General features: G+C 44.9%; 1 protein-coding gene across 1 annotated transcript in view; it reads left to right on the top strand.

The window, feature by feature from the left end:
- The window catches only part of LOC146858952 (uroplakin-3b-like), a 212,169-nt gene that overhangs the window by 122,931 nt on the left and 63,181 nt on the right, over positions 1-26,057 (top strand). Inside the window, exon 3 of the mRNA XM_085649603.1 lies at positions 10,449-10,692. Within this exon, the coding sequence (XP_085505729.1) occupies positions 10,449-10,692 (244 nt within the window). The remainder of the gene's footprint in view (positions 1-10,448; positions 10,693-26,057) is intronic.

The raw sequence follows: 26,057 nt of genomic DNA, 5'->3' as shown, positions 1-26,057 counted from the left end.
CAAAAGGGTAGAAGGATTCTCCATCTTGGATTTAGTGAGTGAGGGACGCTGTGGGATTGGTTGCAGTAGGGTGCACTGGAACTGCTGCAAACATGGGTAGAAATCCCCCTGGGAATGTTTTACCCTATTGGTTAGGGAGAGGCCAGGAGTCACTCCCACCCAGAAGCTATTGCCATGAATAAATGTGGCCACCCAAAACACCTTCTTCAGAACACCTTGGACCTGTGGAAGAAGAACTGAAGGGCGGGGCCTGGTCTCGCTTCTACCCAGGACAAAGAAGGGGACTCTAAGGGGAATTGACTGACCTCCAGTGTAAGCTGCAGGGCCACCGCATTATGCAAGAAGTCTTTTTCCTGAAGTGCCCAGCTGACCAGTGCCATAGTCTTCACCCTTAAGTTCTATTCCTGAGGTCATGTGTACCTTAGCTATGTCTAACTGGGCTTCTCCTATCATGCCTGAAAACCTGGGACTTAGAAAATGTTTTGGACTTCAAGACCTCCTGGGGGAGGTGGACAAACCTGCCAAGCCATCTGCCCAAGGTGCAGCCTTTCTGGGCTAAAGAAACAGGTTTCGACTGATTGGAGCTTCTCTGCAGTAGTAAATGCCTTTTTATGGGACCTTGGCAAGAATGTTTCCAGCTCTGTGGAGAACTATCTGGACATAGCTCTCAGCCTTGCACCTCTTGAGGATTCCAAGCTCTGAAAAAGAGACTAAGTCCAATGGTAAAAATCTTAACCGGGCGAAGGCACCAAAAGTATCTGGCCGGCGAAAGAACTTCCCTGAGTGCAAAATTAGAATTTTCCCACCAAAAGCAACAGATTCACTGGAACTCCGTCCAATGCCTGTCTGACAGTTGCATGTGATTTCATAGAAAAATAATTTTATGGAACATCATTACTGAGAAACCATTTCATCCAAACTGTTTAATGGAAATTTTCAGAATGAATGGCATTTACCTTTTTGTAAAAAACAATTTATAGAATGTGTTTTTGGTCACCCTTGTCCTTTGAATGTTTAATTTTGAAGTGTAGCTGCAATGGTTGAATGTCCTACTTTGAGAAACAGTTTTGTTGGAGATATGTATTTCATTGCTTTACTTCAGGAGTCATTATTTCACATATATATATTTTACATTGTGAAACAATTACTTCTGATGCTTTTAATTTGATGACCTATCACCACCCGTCAACACCATCCATCGCTGACCCCTTACAACCCCTAAACACCATCAATCCTTGCCCCCAAAACCTCTCACTCAAAACCCCACCTATCCTTTGCCACATAAAACATCTCAGCAGCCCAAACTTCACCTACCCCTGAACCCTAAAAACCCTCACCACCCTTAAACACTAGCCATCTATGAGACATAAGAATTCCATAACACCCTAACCTACTCATCCCTGAACCTTAAAACCCCTTTCTACTTCTAAACTCCACACATCCTTAATCCTTATAACCCTCAACACACAAAACTCCACCCCATCCTGAACCCTAAAAACGCTTCACCACCCTAGCTGCTACCTATAGTTGAACCTTAAAAACCCTAAATCCATTAACCTTAAAACTCCTCTGCACCCTTACACTGCACCATCCTTGAAACCTAAAAACACCTCACACACCTAAACACACCATGTCCGTAAACCCTCAAAACACTTCAACCCCCTACACTCCACCCATCCCTGAACTCTAAAAACCTTTCACACCCTTAAAACCTAACCATCCATGACCCATAACATCTCCTCATCACCCTGAACTACTCATCCCTGAACCCTAAAACCCATTTCTACATCTAAACTCCACCTATTATGGAATCCCTAAAAAACCCTCACCGCCCTAAACTCCACCCCATCCTGAACCCTAGAAACTCTTCACTACCCCAGCTGCTAATTGAACCTTAAAAACCCTCACTAGTCCTAAATTCATGAACCCTAAAACTCCTCTTTACGCTTACACTCCACTCATCACTGAAAGCTAAAATTACCTTCTATGTATAACCACTCATCCGTAAACCCTAAAAACTCCTCATATCCCTACACTCCAACCATCTCTGAACCCTAAAAACCTGTTCCTTGCCTGAACGTTAATTATTCCTGACCCCTAATAAACACTCACCACCCTAAACATTAACCATCCCTAGACCCACAGTAGTCCTAAATTACATACAATTTTAATGTCATTTTGGATATTTTGCATAAAACTATTTTCCCTTTAGAATATTTCCTTCAATTTTTTTGTATTTCCCTAAATTCATTTTCCTTGATTTCGTTTCTTCCAATGTGTTTTCTCAGTTTTCATTTTCTATTAATTCACACACATGACTAGCTGACATAGTGGTGCCCCCCTTGGATACAGTCTGCTGCTTTGCCCTGCTGAAGGATTTTGACTTCCATTTTTGAGACTAGTGGGCCCATTACGAAGGTGGGCGGGTGGACCGTAACGGTAAACGGGACCAACCGCCAGAAGTGCGGCGGTCCTCCTGTGCCCATTAGGATGCGCCCGCCACTATGGCGGTCGCATCCCGCATATTTAACATTGTCGTGGGCGGTGCTGTAGGCAGCACCCGCCACAATGTTGAAAATACATGTTGTGCATTGGCATGCACAACGTGACAGGCACCGCGCGGTGCCTGCCACCTTGTAAATGCCAATGTAGGGGGTACCAAGTGCAGCACAAGGGGGCCCGCAACAGGCCCCCAAAGTAAACTCTGCATACCTTTCCATGGCGGAGTCTCCGCCATTGAAAGGCATTCCACTGCACACATCATAATATGGATGGCGGTGCCTGCAAGGCACCACCACCATATTATGGGCCTTTTCCGCCCGCAGGCAATTGTGACGATTGCCTGCTGGTGGAAAAGCGGCGGATGGTCTTTCCATCCACCGCGGTACCCCCGCCACACTAATTTGGCAGGGAGTAAATGGCCGTCCGGCCGGGTGTTTTGGCGGGAGGATCGCCACCGCCTGACCGCCATGATAATAGGCCTCTAAGTTTGAAGGTAACACCTCCGACCATTTCAAACACAGTTGGTGGTGCATCTGACCTGCACTCTGTCTTGGTCAACATGAAATCGCACCTGGTCCTTCTTTACCGTAATCAGTTGAACTGCATTGACACTTAGTGCTTTCTCTAGTTCCCCTTAGTCGATTTTTGTTGTTTTGGTGTCATTTTACTCATTAAATTAATCTCTACTTTTATAAATTGGAATGGGATTTTTATTGTGTTGTGTGTGGTTTTGTCTTTGTAACTGTTTCTGTCTTTCTACATGCTATTCACATTTTCTCTAAATTAAGCCTGTCTGCTCTGTGCCAAACCTACCAACGGTTGCTCAGGTTTAAATTACTGAAACCTTTTACATGACCAAACAAGTGCCATTATTACTTGTGGTGGACCTCAATACCTCCAACCCATAAACCACTTTTGCACACATGAATACTATGCTTATGTGGCATTGAGGACCAATCTATGCACCAAGGCCTTTACAAATTATTCATCACATTTTCCAACTGTTCATCTATTTTAGATGAAAACAACACTTCTGGTTGAAATATGCAAAGCTTGCAAATTATGTGGCATAGGCCATAAACCCATAATTATACGGTAAACATTGCAGCCACAGAATCACCTACATCCACTTACCTTCAAAATTGTTTATTGTTATATTAACTATTCAAGAAATATAAACAAAACCTAAACCATCTAAATCCAATAAGTGCCCATTCTTAGCTACACTTTGAAGAAATCAGATTTCCAAACTAACTATCCCAAAATAACCATGTAATATAAAGAGTATGTAAACAGCAGTTCCAGTACATTAAGCGTTCCCTGTGTAATATGGTCCTATATTGCATTCTTGGGGTTTGGTTACATTTGCAAACCCATCAGTTTTTAGCTTTGTGATGTTAAAAGAACTCCATGATGGCAATATGATATTTCACACTTGTGCTGGCCAATTGTGTTTTTGTTAGGTCATAGTTTCTATTGAAAAATACCTTTTTGATTACTTAGTAACTATGGTGCTGTTTAATGAACTATGCAAAAGAAACAATTGATGGACAGAATGCTAAACAATGCAAACATTTACCCCCAGTCACAAAGATCTGGGTTAAATCCATCATTCTTTTGCTCACCACACCACCCCAGATTGGACCCAGCTATATGCAAATCAGTCATGACCCTGTTCCTTGTGGGAAAAGTCCAGCCCAAACTGCCAAGCCAGGTCCTCCCTGGACTGGAAACAAGCATCCTGGGACCGGTTTCAGGGCATCACCCTTCATCAGCCAGGCTAGCTTGAATCCAGTGGTGTAGTGAGCACGGGACCCACGTCTGGGCGTACCCTTCCCACTTAGGGCGACATATGCAAAAGAAACAATTGATGGACGGAATGCTGGACAATGCAAATATTCACCCCCAGTCACAAGGATCTGGGTTAAATCCATCAGTTTAATGAACTGTCAAAAGTGGGCAACCCCCTTTTAACAGTGGCGGCTTGCAAAGGTAACTCTGTGGGGCGGTTAGTTGGGGCGGGGGCGGGGCTGGGTGAGGGGGCAGTGGAGTCCGACATACAATGGCAAAGGTGAACATACATAAATGTCAGACTCCACTACCTCCCACCCAGCACCGTCCCCGCCCCGCCTCACCGCCTCACAGCATTACCTTTGTGAGCCGCCACTGCCTTTTAATGAATCCGTACAAAAGTTTCCAATAAAAGGTTCATCCAATTTGCGTTGAGCAAAACTATCTTCATGCACATCCATCAATCAGGAGATAAGAAAGGGCAGCGGAGGTCAGTAAAGAGACATTTCCAATTTTAATTCCGATAGGTTTCTTGTCTATCTGATATAGAAAAAATACCTTTATGGAATAACACCAAACGTAGATGGAAAGTAAATTGTTTTGCACAGAAGTGCCTTTGAATAATATTGTATACATCCTTTCAGTAGTTTTTGAGAAAATGGTATTTAAAACATTTTTCTGTTTGAAATGGTTAAAAATAGAGCTAGTCTTACAGTTAAGAGGTGTATTTTTGATTTGTCTGTAACTTTTGCATTTTTTGATGATTTACATTTAAATGTGGCTGATCTTTAGCATATTTAGCTTACTCTAGGTATGTATACATTTGTGCAGATTTGTCAAGGGGTCAGAGTTAATAGGAGGGAGAACCAAAAATGTTTATTTGCTAAAAATAATTTGACAAATCCATGTGATATTTGACAGACATCTGTCAAGCTTAGTCTTGTGTGGGTATGGCAAGTTAATTGGGGAATTTCTATGGTTTTTTACGAGTGAAATGTCCAACTAACCATAATGCCCCTGAAACCTATGGTTTTTTCAGTGAATTTCGAAGGTTTTTTAAATGCTAATTTCTAACTATAACGTGCTTGAAACCTATGTTTTTTTCAGTGAATTTCAAAGGTTTTTTAAATGCTAATTTCTAACTATAGCGTGCCTGAAACCTATGGTTTTTTCAGTGAATTTCAAAGGTTTTTTAAATGCTAATTTCTAATTATGCCTACAGAAGTAGGACTTGTGAAGAAAGAAGAAAAAACGCACAGAAAGAAGCAAAATAAATGCAAAAAGAAGCAACAGAAGTCCACAAAGACAAAGAAAAGTGCAGGAATAAGCAAGACATGTGCAGAAAGGACCAACAGAGGAGCAGAAAGAGGCCTTGTTGGAAAATCATCCAGCGCCCACAACATTTTCTGACGGGTACTGGTGGTAACTGACTCTGACTAACCAGACCTAGAGCCAGTGCTATGCTAAAAGACACTTAGAATACAGTGAAAACACCTACATACACTAGGGAACACTATGCGTTGGGGTACCCCTGTGATTAGCATGACCTCCTCTGTAAGCTCCTAGTAAATAATAGGGCAAGGGGATTAAAATTACCTCTAAATCAGAGGAGCAGAAATATGCTAATTTAACTAGTAGTCATGTTTGCAGAGTGGTGGAGAAAGGGTGCTGGGCGTCGAACCAATGCTCAAGAATTCCGCTGCGTAGGACTTATAGGAGGTACCAGGAGGGATTCTTGGCCCCTAAACTCCCTCAGGACTAAATTGGACTTCATCCCCATCCCGTAGTCTGCCACAAGGCATGTTTGCCAAGTGGTAGAGAAAGGGGGCATCCTTGGGAGCCAACTTCCCAAACTATTACCTCCAGTCAGTCCCACACAGCAGCATTGTTAAGTACTCGTACCAGGCCATGCCCACTTTGCCAACCACTCTACAAACGCACTCCCTGGCACGCTCTTGGATGTGGATTGAAGTCCCCTTCACTGCTGGGGGTCTTTTAGGGGCCAACTAGCCTACCTTTTACCTCCAGTAAGCCCCACGCAGTGGGATTGGTGAGAGGTAGACACAGGCCATGCCCCCTTTCTCCACCACACTGCAAACACGCCCCCGGTGCGTTGTAAGTTGGGGGATTAAGTCCCCTTGAATCCTGAGGGTCCCTGTGGTCCAACTAGCCCTCCAGGTACCTCCAGTAAGCGCCACAGAGCTGCGTTGCAGAGAGGTGTAAAAAAGGGCTTTGCCTGGACCACCACTTTGCAACGCAGCGCAGTGGCGCTTACTGGAGGTACCTGGTGGGCTAGTTGACCCCCAGGAACCCTCAGGATTGAAGAGGAATTTATTCCCCAACTTAAAACGCGCCACAGGGCGTGTTTGCACAAGTCACCTCAGGCCCCGCCCCCTCCCTTTACCACTGTTCGAACGTGCCCGTGGCACGTTTTAAGTTGGGGGATGAAGTCCCCTTGAATCCTGAGGGTCCCTGGGGTCCAACTAGCCCACCAGGTACCTCCAGTAAGCGCCACAGAGCTGCGTTGCAGAAAGGTGTAAAAAGGGGCGTGGCCTGGACCCCCACTCTGCAAAGCAGCCCTGTGGCGCTTACTGGAGGTACCTGGTGGGCTAGTTGGCCCACAGGGACCCCCAGTATTGAAGGCGAATTAATTCCCCAACTTAAAACGTGCCACGGGGTGCATTTGCAGAGTGTTGCTGGAGGAGGGGAGGCCTCGGCACGATCGCGTGTAAATTTCTTTTTTAAAAAGCCCCCCCCACACAGGTGTTTTAATTTTTTTTAAAAGCCCCAGGGGTTGGCGGTCGCCGCGGCAGCGGGGGGGCCGTGTGCCCCCGCTAATTAATTAATAAAAGCCCTGGCGGGTGGCGGTCCCGGGGCTTGGGGAGACCTCAAAGGCCCCCACGCAGATTAAAAAACACGGTCCCTGGGGCTGCTGTGTGCCCCCCGCAAATATTTTTTGAAAAGCCCCAGGGGGTGGCGGTATCCGGGGCAGTGTGGGGGGGATTGGGATCCCCCACACACATTTTTTAACTGCCCCGGGGCCTGGCCCACCCGGGGGCTTCAATTAAACGAAGCGCAGGATAATGCTTTTTGGGGCCCTGGGGGTCCTTGTGGGACCACCTGAGCAGGCCTAGGGAGTCAGGGTGTTTCTACCCTGCCCCCTTTTCTTGTTTTGCGTGTTTCTTTTTCTCTTTTCTTGTGCCTCGGTTCTACCGAGGCACAAGATGGCTGCCAACACTTCCTGGTTTGAAGTGTTGACAGCAAATTAGAATGCAGCTTGTGGTCGGGAGGGTGCGCGGATCCACCGCGCCTCTATGTATTAAAACTTTTATTTTTGGATTTCCTCAGCAACTACTAAACGGATTTACTCCATTTAAAAAAAAGGTCTCTTTCGGAACCAAGGGCTACCTTTTTGCCAAATTTGGTGTAATTCCGTTCAGCAGTTCGGGCTGTAGTCGTGTCTAAAGTTTCCTATGGAAAATAACATGGAGAAAACGGGTTTTGGGACCCCCCTTTTTTCTCAGCCCCCGCTTGGCGAATCACCCCGAAACTTTAAGGATAGGAGCTGACCGGAGCGCCCCACGAGTTTTGAATATTTCGCGAACACTCGTCATCTGGTGCTAAAGTTATTGGGAAAACAATAAACGCTTTTTCTATGGAAACTAGGTCCTAACTATAACTACCTACTGGCGACCGCCAGTAGGTAATATATATATATATACCTTCAATGTACACAGATGTGGAGGTGACAATAGCAAATCTATACTTCCCTCTTTGCACTTACATTTCAATATTTTGTCCACAGTGCTCAACAGTTCCCGAAAGGCAAGCAATAATATTTGTCCAATGTAGTGCTTATTTATTTCTTTTTTTTTACAAATTAGAAGTATTTTATTAAACTAAAACAAAATACCACACAAAGGGATATACTTATTGGCACAGGGCTATATAAGTTAAAAGTTCTCTTTGGGTACAATGACTGGGCTCCTTTTTGGCAGTCTCCTCCTGCAGGGTTAACTACTAATTCCCTCTCTCAACAGGCCAGAGAGGCTCTTGTATAGTGGCAGTCCCACAGCTTCTCCAGGGACTCCTTGCAGACTTTCCAGGTGAATTCCCCTCACGTCTGAAATACTAGCTGTTGGTAGCAGCAATCCTGGATCTCAGGACTTCCTCTGGTACTCTGAAGAGTGACACCTCTTTAATTAGCGAGACACCTGACACCAAGAGAGGAAGTTTCAGTCCCATTTTAATAGTCATGTTGCACAGAGGGATGTTAAATCCACAGTCTGGGTGCTGGAACCGGTTCAGAGATGTTCCTTCCCCTTGTAAATCTCTTGTGCAGGCTCTGTCTGGACAATTCCCTTTGCACAACAAATCTGCATTTCCGCCATCATTACAAATTGTGGTTCCTAGGAAGCTACAATCCTCTCACATCTTACTTACTATCTAATACTAAAGCCAAAGCTCAAGAATACCAGCAATTCGCCAAGGTTGCAAGGCGTAAACTCACCGTGTGCTCCCAGCATTTATGATGGGTGAGCTGGATATTGCTTGAGAATCCTCCCGCTTGTGAATCCTGACGAGGAGAAGGCGGGGCTCGGCAATGGACTGATGCATTGGAGCAGAGAAGGGAATATTTCAAAGTAGTTGTTGCCCCAGAGAGCTCAATGAAATTTGGGGGCCATCGAAGGGGTATTAGGGGCTAGATGTGGAAGCGCCAGAGCATTCCCAAGTGTAGGGACTTTCAGATGGAGAAATACCAGAAGCGTATAGCTTGTAGGTATTGTAGCATTAGGACTTGACGGAGACTATACGTTGCTACTGTTTACATTGTAAAGTAGGGTCTTAAGCTCTTCAAGTAGAGAGGAAGTTGCTTGGCACATTCAAACTCTCCTACAGCCATACCCCAAATCCTTACATCTGTGACTGTCACTTGCACCTATCTTCACAAAATCACATCATTTACATGAGTGGCAAGCAAGGGAACAGCCAGAAAATTAATACCTCCCACTGTGATCCGTACCTCGAATGCCATTCGATGAGGGAAGTGACTAAACCCTTCCCACAATCTTTGAGTTCCTTTCATCACAACTCCTGTCCATCCATCTCAATATCATTTGAGCCTTTCGCGCATCCCCATATTTTCTTGCTTCCATCTGTCCTTCCTTTACCATTCATCAATACTCTTCCCCATCCTTCAATTCTTCCACTCACAATACCATGTATTCATCCTTTTCCCTTCCATACATCCCTTTGTCATCCATACATCACTTCACTCTCCTATTATGAATTAATCCTTCAATCCAAACTTCTATTCATCCATCCACCCATTCGTCCAGCCTTTCAGTATTCCAGCCATTCTTTCTTTACCCACCCATTGAATGTTGTTTTACATTTCACTCGTCAGTCTATTCGCCCTTTCATCCATCTTTTCAGGCATTCAGCTCTTCCTTCTTGTCACAGTTACTTTCTTTTTTTTATATGTTCTTCATTTCTCCCTTCCGTTCAGCCTCCTCTCTCACGCGCTCAGTAGCATTGCCAGTGCAATGTTTGTTCTAGTGCAAGGAAGGAAATGGTCCCGCGGCTGCTATTTGAAAGATACATTACAGAAATAGACAGGGTTTGATGCGCAGCTTAGGTCCCTGGGCCCTGGTGCCAATACACCTGCTGCACCAATTGAAGCTACGCCCCTGCACACTCCTTCCTTGTCTTTCTCTCATCCTCTCACCTTTTGGGCGTCTTGTACTGCGATTGGCTGCCCATCCCTGACCTTATTTATAGTCCTCCATTTGTGTTTTTTAAGAGGCACCGGCCCCAGGAATATTTCAAGCTCATATTACCCCCATGCCTAGGCTAGGTTTAAAAAAAATCCGCTGATATAAGATGAGTTTCTTTCGGAGAGATTACGTATGCATGTGCATTTTTTAAGTGTATGTTACACAAATTGTTTGATAATCTTTTGCCTAGGGGGGGTGCACTGGCAGTCTGAGCTTCATGGAAAAAGACAAAATGATGTTCGCCAGTCCACTATTGCAAGAGATGTATTCAAATTTGGTGCCTACAGATTTATGATTTTTGATGGTAATCAATAATCCTGCCTGTGTACTGACTTCGCTATACATTTTAGCAGTTTCTCCCCGTTTCTTTTTTGACAGCTATAGCTTCAGCAAATACCTGGCTTAACGGCAGCATTACAAAAGACACAGCTGACAAACAGCCATACAGACAACTTGCAACTAAAGGGTACTACATCGCCTTGAGAACCACAGGAGACGCCTACAAATGCCCTGGCCCAAACGACAACTTCTCTCTGCTGCGTATTGGCAACAACGCCTCTTGCGCGCAAGACCCAAGCGTGGACTTCTGCAATGGCCCCTTGCCGCCAGGTGTCTCTTACAGGTACGTATCACTTCGGCTCTAAACTAACTGCGGCGATTCAATACACAACACCTATATCCATGGGTGCATGATGGGAACGCTGTGCTCCGCCAGCTCGCTAGAGGCTGGTAGTACAGTGCGCTGCCAGAGCTTTGCATGGACCTCTAGACCGGAAGACATGCTTAGAGGCGCATAACAATTGTAATGAGATTGGCCAATGTCTGTAAGCCAGCGGCAGGCATGAAAAAGTTGTGTGAATGGTCCATAAAATCCAATCGGTAAGTGCTAGGAAGAGCTAAAAAGGGATTGCTTACCACATAAATTAGGGTGGCTCATAACATCAGTGTATCACTTGACAACATTACAAAGATATAGGTTTTTTCTGGTTAATAGATAGTATTAGTATAAATCATGCTGCACAACTGTTGCCCTCATTATGGGAGCAAATTCCACAACTGCATGAGAATGGCAACCACTCCTCCCTGTGGAACGACACCTGGTGGCCCACCGCACTCGGACCCACCTCTACACCGCAATATCACGCCCACAAACTTGGCATCATCCTGGACAGCAAATTCACCATGAAATGACAGATCAACACAGTCTCTGATTCCTGCTTCCACACTCTCCGCTTGCTCTATAGAATTTTCAAATGGCTCCCCGCAAGCACGAGAAAAACAGTTACGCAAGCCCTAATCACCAGGCGGCTGGACTACAGCAACACACTGTACGCAGGAACCACCACTGAAATCATGAGAAGACTCCTGACAATACAGAACTCAGCAGGCAGGTTGATCCTCAATCTGCCCAAACGGACCCACATCACCCAACACCTGAGGAACCTCCAGTGGCTCCCATCCAGAAAAGTTTGCAATTCAAGTTACTGACACACACCTACAAAGCCCTTCACGATCTAGGACCAGCATTCATGAACCACCTCCTGAACTTCCACCAACCATCCAGAAATCTTCGCTCCGCCGCCCTTGCACAGACGCCGTGCATCCGCCACAGTCACTGTGGAGGCTGTTCCTACCCCTGTGTCACCGTCAAGTCCAGGAATGTCCTCCCTCTCCACATCTCCCTTGCTGTCGGACTTCACGAAGAGGCTCAAGACCTGGCTCTTCGACTAGCCCAGCAACCCAGCACCTGGATACCCTCACAGGTAATTAGCAGCCTCTCCAATTAATGAATGATTGATTGGTTGATTGACTATTGCAATAGGCTGTTAACCCCACGCCTCAGAATGACCATACTATGTGGTGGCAGAAAGTCCAGGTGTGTCTGGTCTTTAAATACTGAGTCAACAAGTCAAACAAACTGGCTTTCACCTTTTTCTTGAAGATCGTAATTAAGGGAAAATGTAGATTTTCCACAGTCTGTTGAGTAGAAAATCTGGATTTTATTAAGGGCATGGAGGCTAAGATTATGCAATCTCCTTTTATTGCCAGCTAACACAGCAGTATCAATTAAAAATAATTTAGAACTTTTAAAACATTCTAATAATCTAAAAGGTAAAGCAACAAGCAGACATCTACCTTCTTTATGCGCTGCGAACAAGATAAACTTTAAGTCCAATAAACTTCTAGTTGAATGTATCCAGAAGAATAAACATAAGTGGAAATCGAAATCCAAAGTGTGTTACTCTGAAAGGAAGTATAATTTACCCGAGCGGGTATCAGTGGTGGGATAATCTTAGCCTCTGTGTCCTTAATAAAATCCAGATTTTCTGCTGAACAGGCTGTGAGAAATCTACATTTTATGGCATGAAACGGAGGCCAATATTATGCAAGTTCAAAGCGCATTTAATACGTTATCAATTACATTAGATATTGGTTTAAAATAACAACTTTGAACATGCTCTCGTTGGACCAATCGGCCACTCTTGAAATATCTTGTAAACCTTCTCCCAAGATGAAAACTTTCTGAGGCACCTCTAAGTGAATGTGCTCCAAAAATAGAGATGTCCACACCCCCTTCATTCATCACACCTTTCACCCATCTAGCTACGGTAGGGGGGAAACGGCTTTATGAAGTCTTTTATGAGAAATTAATAGTTGAGTAACACCGTTTCTCAGATTATGAGTTCTCCTTTCATATTCTTTTAAAGCACTCTACCACACACAGTCATGGGTTTCCCGTGAAATAAGGGTAAAAAATTGTTGAGGAAAGAGTCTTAATTCTTCTTTTAATATAGAAACACACTCCCTCAGGTTGATATGCTTTACTGGAGACATCTAGAGCTCTAATGTCAGATGTACGTCTAAATGAAACCAGACACAAGAGGGTTGTGAGTTTGTAAGAGAGATGTTTTAGCGATAAAGACTAGTTATCACCCCAGTTCTTTAATACTTGTAGAATCAGTTTAACATCCCAAAGAGAGATGTACTTTTGTATGGGTGGCTTCAGGACCCTAAGCTTCTCATTATCTTCCTTGTTAATACATTCTGGCCAACAGGTAGTCCATCTATCAAACAGTTACCAGCGTAAATGGCTGATCTCCAGACATTTATCGTCCTGTATAAGCCTGACTCAAATAGTCCTGTTAGATAATTAATTATATGGACTAGATCAGTTGAAATGAGATTGATACCCCATTGAACACACCAACAAATCCATTTATTCCACACCAGTCTATATGCTGTTCTTGTGCCAGATGCCCATGACTCACATATGAGTCTGAAAGCATCTGTCGAAAGGCCAGGGATTTTCCATTGTCTTCCGAAATCTTCCATGCCATCATTGTGAGGGAGCCTTCTTCCATTATAGGTTGAATTACCCCTTGAGGGCCTAGAATTAGGGTTTGGAAATGCGGTATTAGGAAGGGGAAGTCTATTGACATTTCCAGAATTATTAGGAACCATGCTTGGGATCTCCAAAGTGGGGTTATTACTACTACTGTTTCCCTGAATCTGCGTGTTTGCAGAAGGAATCTGGGTAGCATGGCAAAGTGTGGGAAGGCATATGGCCCTTAGACCTCTCCAGTTCTGTAGGAAGGCGTCTACTCCAGCAGCTTAAGGAGCTGGTTTCCAGCTGAAAAAAGGAGATTGCATAACATTGGCCTCTGTGTCATGCCATAAAATCCAAATGTCTAGTCAAAAGGAACCACCGCAAATGTTGAGGTTGAACTCTGATGCCACCAACAGTGGTTTGTTTTTGCTTTGTAAATAGCAAATAGGGGCATCTCTTGTAGTGAGGGCTGCAATTTATATACGTACATTGCTAAGTTAGCATAACCGCGTTAGATGTTAGAAAGCCATCTTGCCACTTTTGCTGCTTTTGCACACGTCACTGCAGTTACATGTTATTATTTGAGAAATGCTTGTTCGCCTTTTCTTCACATGAGAACTGTCTGTTGTTCACATCCCTAGCAGTGAGCTGCGACCTTGGTCTGAACATTGTGTAAAGAAACAGTCTGGGTCGCTAGACGGGGCATGTTTTTGGATTCAGGTTGATCGGCCCACTATTTAGCCATAACACGCACACAGCTGCAAATACCTGAGAGTCGAGCGCTTTTAATATTGCAGGCTGCTTGCTTGATTCATGCATTCGGAAGAAGAGCTTTCCCAGGAGCAGAGTACACCTGATCCTGTGATGTGATTCCACTAAGCTGATCTTTACGGTATGGGGTTCCCCATTCAAGCCTAGAGACCTTCTATTAGTCTAATAATATTAGTTTACTAGCGAAAGGAAGGTGGCTGTATTCCACTGTCATTTTATTATGATTTCTCCTTTCATTTTCTATGGTATTGTAACTATGCTGATGATTTTGATTTTAATCATTTGTCTGCTTATGTTAGCCAAAGATCTGCATCTTAGGACACGAGGTTTATAAAATAAACTCTTTAAACTTTACCGTGTCTCTGTTTACTCTTGTTGTGGACTGATATGAGAATAATAACGAACAGGTATTTCTGATTCCCACCATTCCTGAGAATACACTAAGTTGCTTGTTCTGGGTTGTCTATACATTGGGACCGCCGAGATAAATACGGATAACGAATGGGACACTGATGCTGGTCGGATAGGGGTTCTGGGTTCTGAGGTGAGTTTTTGGTACACCACAATTCACTGAGGTCCTGGTTTCCTGCGCATAGTTCTGTGCATGAGCAGAATCCCTGCAACATGGCGCACCTAACGTTTGGTCTATTGATTGGAAACGCCTTAGTAGTGCTTATATTAGTCCACGACTCCCTCACTCTTGTTTCCGGAGAACGGGAGTGACGGATTTAAACCTACCTGTTACTCGCCTAATAGGTTCTTTCAAGCTTGATCATTAAAAAGGTTTCTTCTATATCTGAACCCTAGTGCTACTGATTAAACTCGTTGTTGATCTTTTGTGTGTCCTTATGGCGGTTGAAATTGCTGCACATAGCCGTACACCTCTACGACATCATTTGACGACGTATGGGGTGCCGGACGATGGGATGGCTGTTATTTTTGTGGTGAGCGCTGATGCGTCATATCCTTACGAGTTATTTTACTCTTGGGTGACTTTGCCGGCGGTGGATGCAGACGATGATACGTTTCACTCCTATACTCCCACGCAGCTACCTGCAAACTATACGCCATATTGGACACAAGAAATTCCTATTTCTGCCTGGCAGCATAGCATTTGGTTTAATGGTGCCTTTCCCCATGCGGTTACACCGGCTAGAATGGGCCCTTTGTCAATTCCAGGGGCCACATGGCCGGTGCTGGCCGGATTTACGCCTCATCCCCGCTATCTGACGGTAGCGGTGGCTGAGTTGCATGTACTTCACACAGCCCTTATGATAGTGCATAGGGCTTTAGTGCAGTACGTGTCACGCCACGTGCAGGTGGGGGCACCTGCTGTTGCGGGACAACCAGCTGAACACCACGCAGTGGTTATTAGTCCTGTTATGGTTAATTCGGTAATGGGCAAGCGCCCCCAAAATAAGGATGACTTACCTTATTGGCTTCCTGAGAAATTTGACCAACTGAAAGCAGTTTTTCCGCATACTACTCCTGTGGAGAAACACAGGATACTCACCATTAGTTTGCCGAAAGACTTAGTCCCAGATATGGCCGATTGTGACCTCTGGGTCAAGGTCTTTGCCGCGACATACTTGAAGTGCTTCGGCACTCCGTCTATGTCTGTGCTTCTCTCCGTCATTAAACGTGTTCAAGATAATCACGGTGCGGAGGCAGCTGTAGAATTAGGAATGCGGCTTGTCGGAGTGTTCGATGTGGTTGCTTCCATGGTAATGGGCAACCTCAAAGGCGATGCTATGCAGTTCCAAGTGGCTAATAAATTGGACCGCGTGGACGAACTCGACAGGCCTAAGGAGTTTGCTAAGATTATTGCGGAAGCCTATAGCACCATTGGCCGCAGTGCCTTAGGTGTTAAACCAACTGTAATAATTCCTGATTTGATACAGCAAACTAAGGTAAGCTCGTCTGGTAAGGACGAACGCCCAAATTTTCCAAAACAAAATTGGCGGGCGAAGAAACAGGGGAAGCAGCAACAGAAACAGGGGTCTCGTCCTGCCTCACCCGTACAGTCGACTAGTGAATGCACATATGATCTGTGCGATCGCTCTAGTATTGTCACCTGATAGATTTCAGGTTTCTGAACAAAGTTCTCCTCGTTCTTCACAGGAAACATCGGCTTCACAGTCCGGTGGCGGAGACCGTGGGAAAGGACGGGGTGCCCAACAAGGACGTGAGCAACCCCGTCAGACTGACGGTAAAGGCAAGCAGGACGAGTCTGCACGTCAACGACCCCCGTTTCAAAAGAAGAAGGTTGCTGCGCCAACAGCGAGGTATGCCACAGATAGTGCGGACGCAGCTTCGGAACCTGACAGCTCGGTGGAAGTTACAGTAGTGCGACAAGCACTGCGTCCATATCTGGAGGCGACAGCAACTGACACGTTCATTACTGTAGAAACTGCTGACACTAGAGTGGCTCCCCCTGACAGACTATATAATATAGTCCTCCTAATTGAAAGTGACATACAACGTACAATTCAGGGGATTTTTTGGGATAATCTGACCTCTTCGTACGATATTCTATTGGCAGAGGCAGACTGACCCCCGGCTTTCATTTTGGATGCTCCTAGAGGGGAGGAGGTGATCCTCCCGTCCTTTGCGCACACAGTGCCAAAGGACCAAGCTAAGAAGTTCGCCAAGGAGTGGGCTCTGGTGCTAGCACCGGCTTTGTATCTTACTCAGGTAGGCTGGGATAAATTGTCCCCCAGCCATGAGATTCCGTTGCGGTCTATGCCCCAGCCACAACCCCAATATCCCATGCGTCGCGAAGCAAGACCTCACGTCGCGGCAATCCTTGAACAATTGGAATATCAAGGTGTTATTGAAACATGTGTGTCACCAATGAATAATCCTTTATTCACTGTGACGAAGCCTGATGGGTCGTACCGCCTAGTTTTAGATTACCGGCATTTAAACTCTCATTGCCGGACATGCGCAGTACAGAATACCCACAGTTCTGCTCTCGTCGATAGTCTTGTGAGAAAACGGTTTAAGACCACACTTGACATTTCCAATGGCTTTTACAGCCATAACCTGTCCTCTCTTAGTAGTCAATGGACAGCGTTTACTTCAGGCGGCAAACAAAAACATTTTAAAAGATTAGCCATGGGCTATAAAAACAGCCCTGGCGTCTTTGCCGCTCGTGAAGTCTCTCTGTTAGAGAGCATTGACCCTGATGCAGACTCGTATGTGGATGATATTTATCTCACAGATGACGAGTTGTGGCCGCATCTGTGTCGCGTTGATCGCATTATTGTTATGTTTGCAGACTTCGGTTACAAATTCAACTTTGCGAAGTCTCACATTGCAGAGTATACAGTGTTGTTTTTGGGATACGAACTCAACAATGAGGGTCGAGGATTGGCTCCGCACTTCCTGGAAAAGTGCGCATGCCTGCGTGCTCCTACAACACTGAAAAAATTACTGTCTTTGCTGGGCTTTCTGAATTTCGGTCGCACGTACATTCCTGATTATGCCCAGCGTATCAAGCCGCTTTATGCCTTGATACAACCTACTTTTTCCAAATCATGCTGGCTGCCGGCGCATTCAGCTATTTTGCAATCTTTGCAAGCTGTTCTTCTTGCTTCAAAATACTTACTGACGCGTGATAATCGCACTAACCTGGTAATAAGAATTGTGCCAGGCGCAGTGGGTTTCACGTACTTAACGTTCAATGAGGGCGACACCGTCCCCATTGCCTACAAATCACACCTGTACACTTCGGCTGAACTGCGCTTTTCCTCTGTCGAGAAAGTTTTGACGGCAGTACAGATGGCGATCTTAAAGAACGAGCGCTGTCGCAAGGAAAACGCATGTTGGTGGTCACACCATATCCTGCCCTTGAGGCAGTGACCAAAGCGAGCGTACCAAATTCTAAAGCTTTGCATCCCCGGTGGATACAATGGGCCACTTCCTTGACATCGCCCGACGTCACCTATATCTTTGACGCCTCATTACAGACTCAGGAGTACCTACAGTATGAATTCGTTCATCCGGCTCCTCTGTCTTTGCGCCCGCTCGAGGATTACCATTGTGTCATTTACACTGACGGTTCTGCGCAACCGGCGACTGGATCGAAGCTTGCCTATTCACCGGCCTGCGCAATTGTGGTGGGTACTTTCGTGAATGGTGAATTCCAATCTGATGTCGTGCATACGCAGTCATTGGGTGATTGTACCGCACAGTTGGCAGAGCTCCGTGCTCTGGTGCTCGCACTGGAGTTTGCCGATTCTCGGGTCTCTACTCTTATAGTGAGTGACTCGTTTTATTGTGTTCAATCTTACAATGACAATCTACATGGTCTCAAAATGAATACCGTGATTCCAAAGGTAGCACAATTAAGCATAAAATGCTTTGGGTTCGAGTGGCAGAACTTAAAGAACATCTGCCTCTCGTGAATGTTATTCACACTCTCGGTCACCAACGAGTTGGTGTCCATGCTGTCGGCAACAGCTTAGCTGACGAGGCAGCAAAAACAGCTGTGGCAACATACTTAGTGGCAGCAGTTACAAGATCCAAAAGTAAGATCGATGATGACATCTTGGCAGCTATTGCTGCTACAGAGAAGGGAACTAGTTACCCGAGAGGCTTCCCTTCTCTTTACCATTAACACTTAAGTCCTGATAACGTCCCGTTAGTGAGGATTGACGTTGGTGACAGATTGATTCCCAACGCGGACTGCAGACCATCTTTGATATTAGCGGCTCACAAGGGTATGGCCTCTGCCCACGCCGGTGTTGCAGCTACTGTATCTCTGTTACAACAACGCTACTGGTGGTGCGGTTTATATAAACAAGCTCGCGCTTATGTTCTCGATTGTGACATTTGCCAGCAGATTAAACCTTCAACTGCTGCACGCCCACCACAAACTCAGTTGTACATATCTAAGAAACCACTAGGGTGTGTTTATCTAGATCACTGCTGTCCATTCATCTCTGATACTGCGTACAAGTACATCTTGGTTGCAGTGGATTCGTGCACACGTTTTCTGTGGGTATGGCCACAAAGGAGTGCTGATGCCCGTACTGTCGTCAGGGATTTGTGTGTCTTTGTGGGAAGTTTTGCGTGTGGTACCTTTCATTCTGATCAAGGCCCTGCGTTCGCCTCTAAGGCGTACAAAGAAGCCATGAGAAATTTGGGGGTCCAAGTCAAATTTTTGTCTCCCTACCGACCTGAGGGTAATAGTGTGGTTGAGCGAATGAACCGTGACTTAAAGCAATCTTTGACAGCTAGGGTTTTAGGCACTGGCCGGAACTGGCTAGCCCATTTGTATAACGTCCAACGGTCACTTAATAATCTCCCTAGAAGGTCTCTGGGTGGGCGGACCCCATACATGATGCTCTTTGGCATACAAATGTTTGTCCCGGACCTTGATGGTCTAGACATGGCGGCGTCAACCGCACCCTTTGACGTAGATGACCACTGTGCTGTATTGCAGACTCTACAAGAAGCCAGAGACAGTCTAGCGAAGGAACACATGCCCTCCACATCTGATGCTGCGCTTCAGATTCCGGTAGTCGGCTGGCTACCTCGAGTTGGTGATCTGGTCCGTGAGAAGGTGGAGAACAAGAAGGAGTTCGGCCCCTCTTATCGTGCACCGGTTCCAGTGCTTGGCGTGCAGGGTACACAAACAGTCATTTTACCTCCACTTCCTGGTCGCAAGGATAACAGGTACATCTCTATTGACAATGTCAAGCTACAGCGAGTGGCCGATTCTTCTTAGTATGACTCCAGCGGTTTCTTGCCCTGCGATGCTGAGAAATTCTGTTTTGGCTCCAGCTTCTAACACCTTGCCTGATGTTGCCAAGGAGATGCATACATTTACTGGTCCTTTGTTGCCACCAACAGCTGGTGGTCTACCTGAAGATACTGAGTATGCTTATCCTGCAGATGTACTGTTGCCTGTTTTACAATCCACCGCAGTTAACCAGTCACGCTTCTACTTTGACACTAACTCAATGACTTCCAAGGACCCATCAAAAGTTTCAATCTTTGCGGTCTGGTTTAAAAGACATTTTTTAATTCCACCTTGGACTTACATTTGGCTGGTGCTCATATCTATTTTTTTGTTCATGTCCATTGGATTTGTGGTGGTGTTTTTTCGTCTTGTGAATGGACACTACCTAAGAGAAAGATCTACAATTAGACTAATTGATGGAACTTTGGTCCCCCACTCCTCATCACATACCATGAAAAGGGACCAGACTTTTGTGAATATTACTGCCTGGCCTGTGTTGGATGGGATTGCGTGGGATGCTGTTAAATTTCAAATTCATGGTCCCACTGAAGTAATCAATGTGCCAAATGTATTTCGTGTTTCTATGGATGATGTAGTTAAGCAAAGCATCCGCTCAGATGATTGGGATGTTCAAGCCATAGAAGCACTGTTTTCTGATTTGAAATATTATGCTGCGTTTGATGCTGAGGATTTGTATTTAGATACTGCTAATTATGATGAGCAGTTTTGCTATCAACATTATGGCAATCATTTCCTTCACAAAGCCAATACGTTTAGAAATTTTGTAAATTATACGCAATGGGAACACTGTCCAGCGCCTAGGCTGGGCAGCTCCACCACGTTGGTTAACAAATTCACATATTTTTATGATTTCAGTGTGTCAAATCCTGCCTCCTTTTACTTTAAAGTGGCAGCTGAGTCTGCCTCGAAAGTTAGGCTGACACACACGAAATTGTTATATTCCAAATCCTTTATGGATGATTTGGCAATCAGAGGTTATGATCTGTGGAAAGCTACTATTGATCTTAAATCGGTTTGGGGTCCTAAACCGTGGCAGGTACAGGGAACAGAAGCTTTGCATCGTACCTGCCTCATCCCGAACCACATGTTATTTTTGAATTCGTCAATTTTTCAGACCAACTGTTTTGGATTGGCTACTTATAAAAAAATTAATTCTCCCTCTATCTGGGTGCTTATCCTAATTGGTATAATCATACAGATCTGTCCCTTGCTGCATTGCAGTCATACATTTATAACACATCCTTCAATATTTCCAAATTAAATCCGGAAGGATGGTTAATATGGCAATCGAGCTCAGATTCCTGTCAACATCGGTTTCTGGATTTAAATCCAGGGTACACACAAGTTCGTGTGGACCCCGGTTTTGAATCCTCTCATACTGTAACTACCTACTCAGTAGGGAAGTTATGCCAATCTTGGCTGCAACATTCCACCTTAGCATCTGTTAAACTTCATTTATCACAATTACACAACAAAATAGATTTGAATGATTTTGTTAAGGGTCCTGCGGTTGGCAGGTCCAAAAGATGGGTATATGCTGTTTATAACGAAGTTTGGAAGCTATCACAAATTGAAGCTGCGTCCAGATTACGGGCTATTGATCAAGCCAACATGGAGAAGGTATTGACTGTTATAGATAATAGCATGAACACCCTGTCTTCCAGAATTTATACGTTAGATAATATCGTTTCATCTGTTGTTGACATTGTGCAGGATGATGTATCTGTTTTATATCATGGTCAAAATCAATTGCGTTCTATAATGCAGTTTGCATGGACATTGCAAACGTTAAAAAGCTGGGAAAGTCCCTTGGGACTACATGAATACTTCATCTTTGTTCCTTCCTTTTAATTTAACTGCAAATCAACAGTTCATGTCCATGAAAGATGCAACATACTCATTGCTGCACATTGAAAAGTTAGAACCTTTGCCTTTCTCTGTTGCCGAATTAAACTCCGCTGTGTGGCTTATCCACGGGTTAATCACATTACCATTTCCCCTGTTTAAGTTCAGTTCCTGTATGAAACATTATGCGCTAGGCAGATATGAACAACTAGGTATTGCCTTCCTGCATGAAGTTTGGTCACTCCCATTCACGTACAGGTGCGTGAGGGACGGTAAAGAGGTTTACTCAAAAGGTGAAGAATGCACTTCCACTCCGGATCACTCTGTGGTGTGTCGGCACATTCAATTGCATGGTGCGTGTAATGTGCACGCTCCTAATTTAGCTTGCATCCTGAAAGGGATTCCAGTGCCAGTCATAACACCGTCATTTACGCTGCTGGCTAACGGTAGTTCTTTGCTATTAATTAATGAAGCTTGCTGTGGGATGTTAGTGAGAATTCCCTACATAGTGACTGTATCACAGAGAGTAGTCTGCTGTAACAACGTCCTTTTCCCACCTCCGCATGGACAGCTCGATGTATCCATCTGGCCTTCCATTCCAACCTTGAAAGCAGAGTTCAACAAGATGAGCAGAATAAGGGCTCTATTGTCTCAAAAAGAAGTCGCGTTGACTTTATCCTGGGAAACATTTGTCCTTCACCTAGCAAACACGCGCACAGAGGTGCAAGCGCTTTTGAATACTGATCTCCCACTTCATTTTGGTGCCCTGATTCAGACTATATTTAATGCCTCGTCAACAAGTGGCCTGGCACATTTTTTCTAAATTGTGGGCTCCGGCCTCGTGATCCCGGCATTTTTTCATTCTATTTTTTCCAGCGTCTTTGGAGGTCTCCCGTTGATTCTCGCCCTCGTGGCTGGGGTGCTGTTGTTGGTCTGCTTGCTACGCAATGGATGCACAATTTGTGTCACACGACAGCCTGTCCCGGCTGCTCCATCTTCGTAAACGGATGCTTGAATATTATGGAACACTACCACTGGCAACCTTGAGCTTAGCCTATGGATTGTCCTTCCGGTTTCCTTACTTTACATGCGTACAACCTGTCTTTCATTGCCTAGAGTGTCCGTTCCAATGGGCTCTGGATTTGTGCTTGTCGAACTCGGTGTCTCTCGCCCTGGATTATGATCGACTAATGAGCCCCTTAGTGGCTCTTGAGTTGGACTGTTCTGGTGTCAGGATTATGGCCTGTGGAGCAGCACATGGAGTCCTAGGGAATTGGGACATCGGTACGGCTGCAGATGACATCCTGGCAAGAAGTTATCTTGAAGAACACGCCAGTTGTCCTCTAATGGTACTAGAGGCTCCAGTTGTCGAAGAACATGTGTGTTCATTCCCCTTGCTGAACTGGATGGCAGATAATTTTGCAGGACTTTCCAATGATTTCCTCTTGGAAGCCGTTGCTACTTACTGTGCTTATACATTGATGGATTAACTTGGATGTCAACCAACATTCCTTTGGAAGAATTTTTGCCTTTTCGTTCAATATCCATCGATAATATTTTTTTCCTTTAAATGTTTTTTTTTCTCTTTCTTCTCTTCGAACGTACACTGCCCTTATATGGATTTCCAATTTGTGCCCTTAGTTCCGTTCTATCGAACTTGAACTCTGCGTTCCTTAATTGTACCCCTATTGGTTAGTGGTCCGATCAAGGGGGGGTGTAGTGAGGGCTGCAATTTATATACGTACATTGCTAAGTTAGCATAACCACGTTAGATGTTAGAAAGCCATCTTGCCACTTTTGCACACGGCACTGCAGTTACATGTTATTATTTGAGAAATGCTTGTTCGCCTTTTCTTCACATGAGAACTGTCTGTTGTTCACATCCCTAGCAGTGAGCTGCGACCTTGGTCTGAACATTGTGTAAAGAAACAGTCTGGGTCGCTAGACGGTGCATGTTTTTGGGTTCAGGTTGATCGGACCACTATTTAGCCATAACATGCACACAGCTGCAAATACCTGAGAGTCGAGCGCTTTTAATATTGCAGGCTGCTTGCTTGATTCATGCAGTCGGAAGAAGAACTTTCCCAGGAGCAGAGTACACCTGATCCTGTGATGTGATTCCACTAAGCTGATCTTTACGGTATGGGGTTCCCCATTCATGCCTAGAGAACTTCTATTAGTCTAATAATATTAGTTTACTAGCGAAAGGAAGGTGGCTGTATTCCACTGTCATTTTATTATGATTTCAACTTTCATTTTCTATGGTATTGTAACTATGCTGATGGTTTTGATTTTAATAATTTGTCTGCTTATGTTAGCCAAAGTACTGCATCTTAGGACACGAGGTTTATAAAATAAACTGTTTAAACTTTACCGTGTCTCTGTTTACTCTTGTTGTGGACTGATATGAGAATAATAACGAACAGGTATTTCTGATTCCCACCATTCCTGAGAATACACTAAGTCGCTTGTTCTGGGTTGTCTATACATTGGGACCGCCGAGATAAATACGGATAACGAATGGAACACTGATGCTGGTCAGATAGGGGTTCTGGGTTCTGAGGTGAGTTTTTGGTACACCACAATTCACTGAGGTCCTGGTTTCCTGCGCATAGTTCTGTGCATGAGCAGAATCCCTGCAACGCTCTTTGTGGACCACCCAGTCCGAGCCAGGTGGCTTTCACATTTATAAGTAAAGGATGCAGTACTGAACTGAATACAGCCAGTGTAGAATCCCAAATGTGGTCTTTTTTGCTTAGCCAAGTTATAGCATTGATAGCTCTATTCTGTGCTTAGAGATATACCACAATAAAGCACATTGCAGTGGTCCAGTAAGGAAAGTACATGTCTCTCACCACATAATGTTCTCTGTCTGGTATGGAAATTGATATTGGCTTGCTTAGTTGATGGAAGCAGCTCCTGAAACTGCGTATACATCAAACAATAAGAAGGGTTCTGCATCAATCACTACACCAAGTTTCAGACTGTCTTTGTGAACTGCACATCTAAGCAAAGAACTATGGATGGCTTAAGTGTAGGCCTCCCTTTAGTACTACTGTTAGTGCTGATCTTAGTTTCAGAGCTGTTCAGCTGGAAGGAATTTGTGATCATCTAGGTTTGAATGTAACCTAGGATAGGTCAGCAAGAGCCTAATAAAGACCTGGGTGTTTTCAGTTGAACCTGGACTTCCCTTGAAAAGACTGAAAATTGACTAAAGGTATGGATTAAATAAAGTAAAAAATTAAGAGGATCTCGTAGGGAACACAAAATCTAGACTTCTGATCTCTGAAGTGAAGGAACCATTGGCTCTACTAGGACCATTTTTCTGAGAATGATTGAAATCATCTTTACCATGGGTTCCGAAGTTCCTAGTTCTAATGTAGCGGACAAATGCACCAGTAAAATGCGATGGTCCACCCTGTCATATGACCGTAATAGTTCGAAGAGAAGATGCAGAATGCTACATTTCAAAAGAGTCAAGAGCACAAGAGATGTGGATTCATACCTCATGGACCTTAGATTACATTTTGTAACTAAGGGCCCCATTTATATTTAGGAAGTCGGCCGGTCCTCCTTCAGGGCAACGTACTAAATGCCTGAGCTGAACTTTGCTGGGCTGAGGAAGTCACAGCTCCTGTGGGTGTAACATACTCAGCTTAGCAAAGGTCCCTGAGGCCCTCCCCTCAGTGATGAGGGGTAGTGTCACTGATTGTCTCACACTGAAGCCCTGAAGCACCCAGGGTCGAGTGTCAATCAGTGACACTTCATCACAGAGTGGGGTGGGGTCAGCAGTCTCACTGACCCCATCCCACTCTGTGATAACGATGGGACTGCTGCCTTCCCTCATTGGCTGACCTTAGTCTCAAGCCTTCTGGAACCTGCGAGGCGAAGCTGGCTGCAGGTAAGTGTTTTTTTTTTCTTTTAAACTGTTTGGCGCATGCGTGCGTGTATCTATGAATGTTTGGTGAAGAGTGTTGTGAATGGATGTGTTTGTGTGCGTACGTGTATGTATGAATGTTTGGTGAAGAGTGTTGTTTGTGCACGTGTGTGAATACATTGCTTTGAGTGTTATGTGTATGTGTATGTGTGCGTGTGCGTGAGAGTGTGTCCTGTCCGCCCCCTCCCTCCAAAACGTACCGGCCGCCACTGCATTCCACGTACCTGCCAGACAACTGGAATCCTCCGAACTCGCCCTTGCCTCCGTCCCCAGGATTTATAAGACCAGAACAGGAGGTCTCGCCACCAAGAACTGGAACACCCTGCCCCTACACCT

This window comes from Triturus cristatus, chromosome 3_2, assembly GCF_964204655.1.
Source record: "Triturus cristatus chromosome 3_2, aTriCri1.1, whole genome shotgun sequence".
Taxonomy (NCBI): domain Eukaryota; kingdom Metazoa; phylum Chordata; class Amphibia; order Caudata; family Salamandridae; genus Triturus; species Triturus cristatus.
This window is presented reverse-complemented; position numbering and strand designations above follow the sequence as displayed.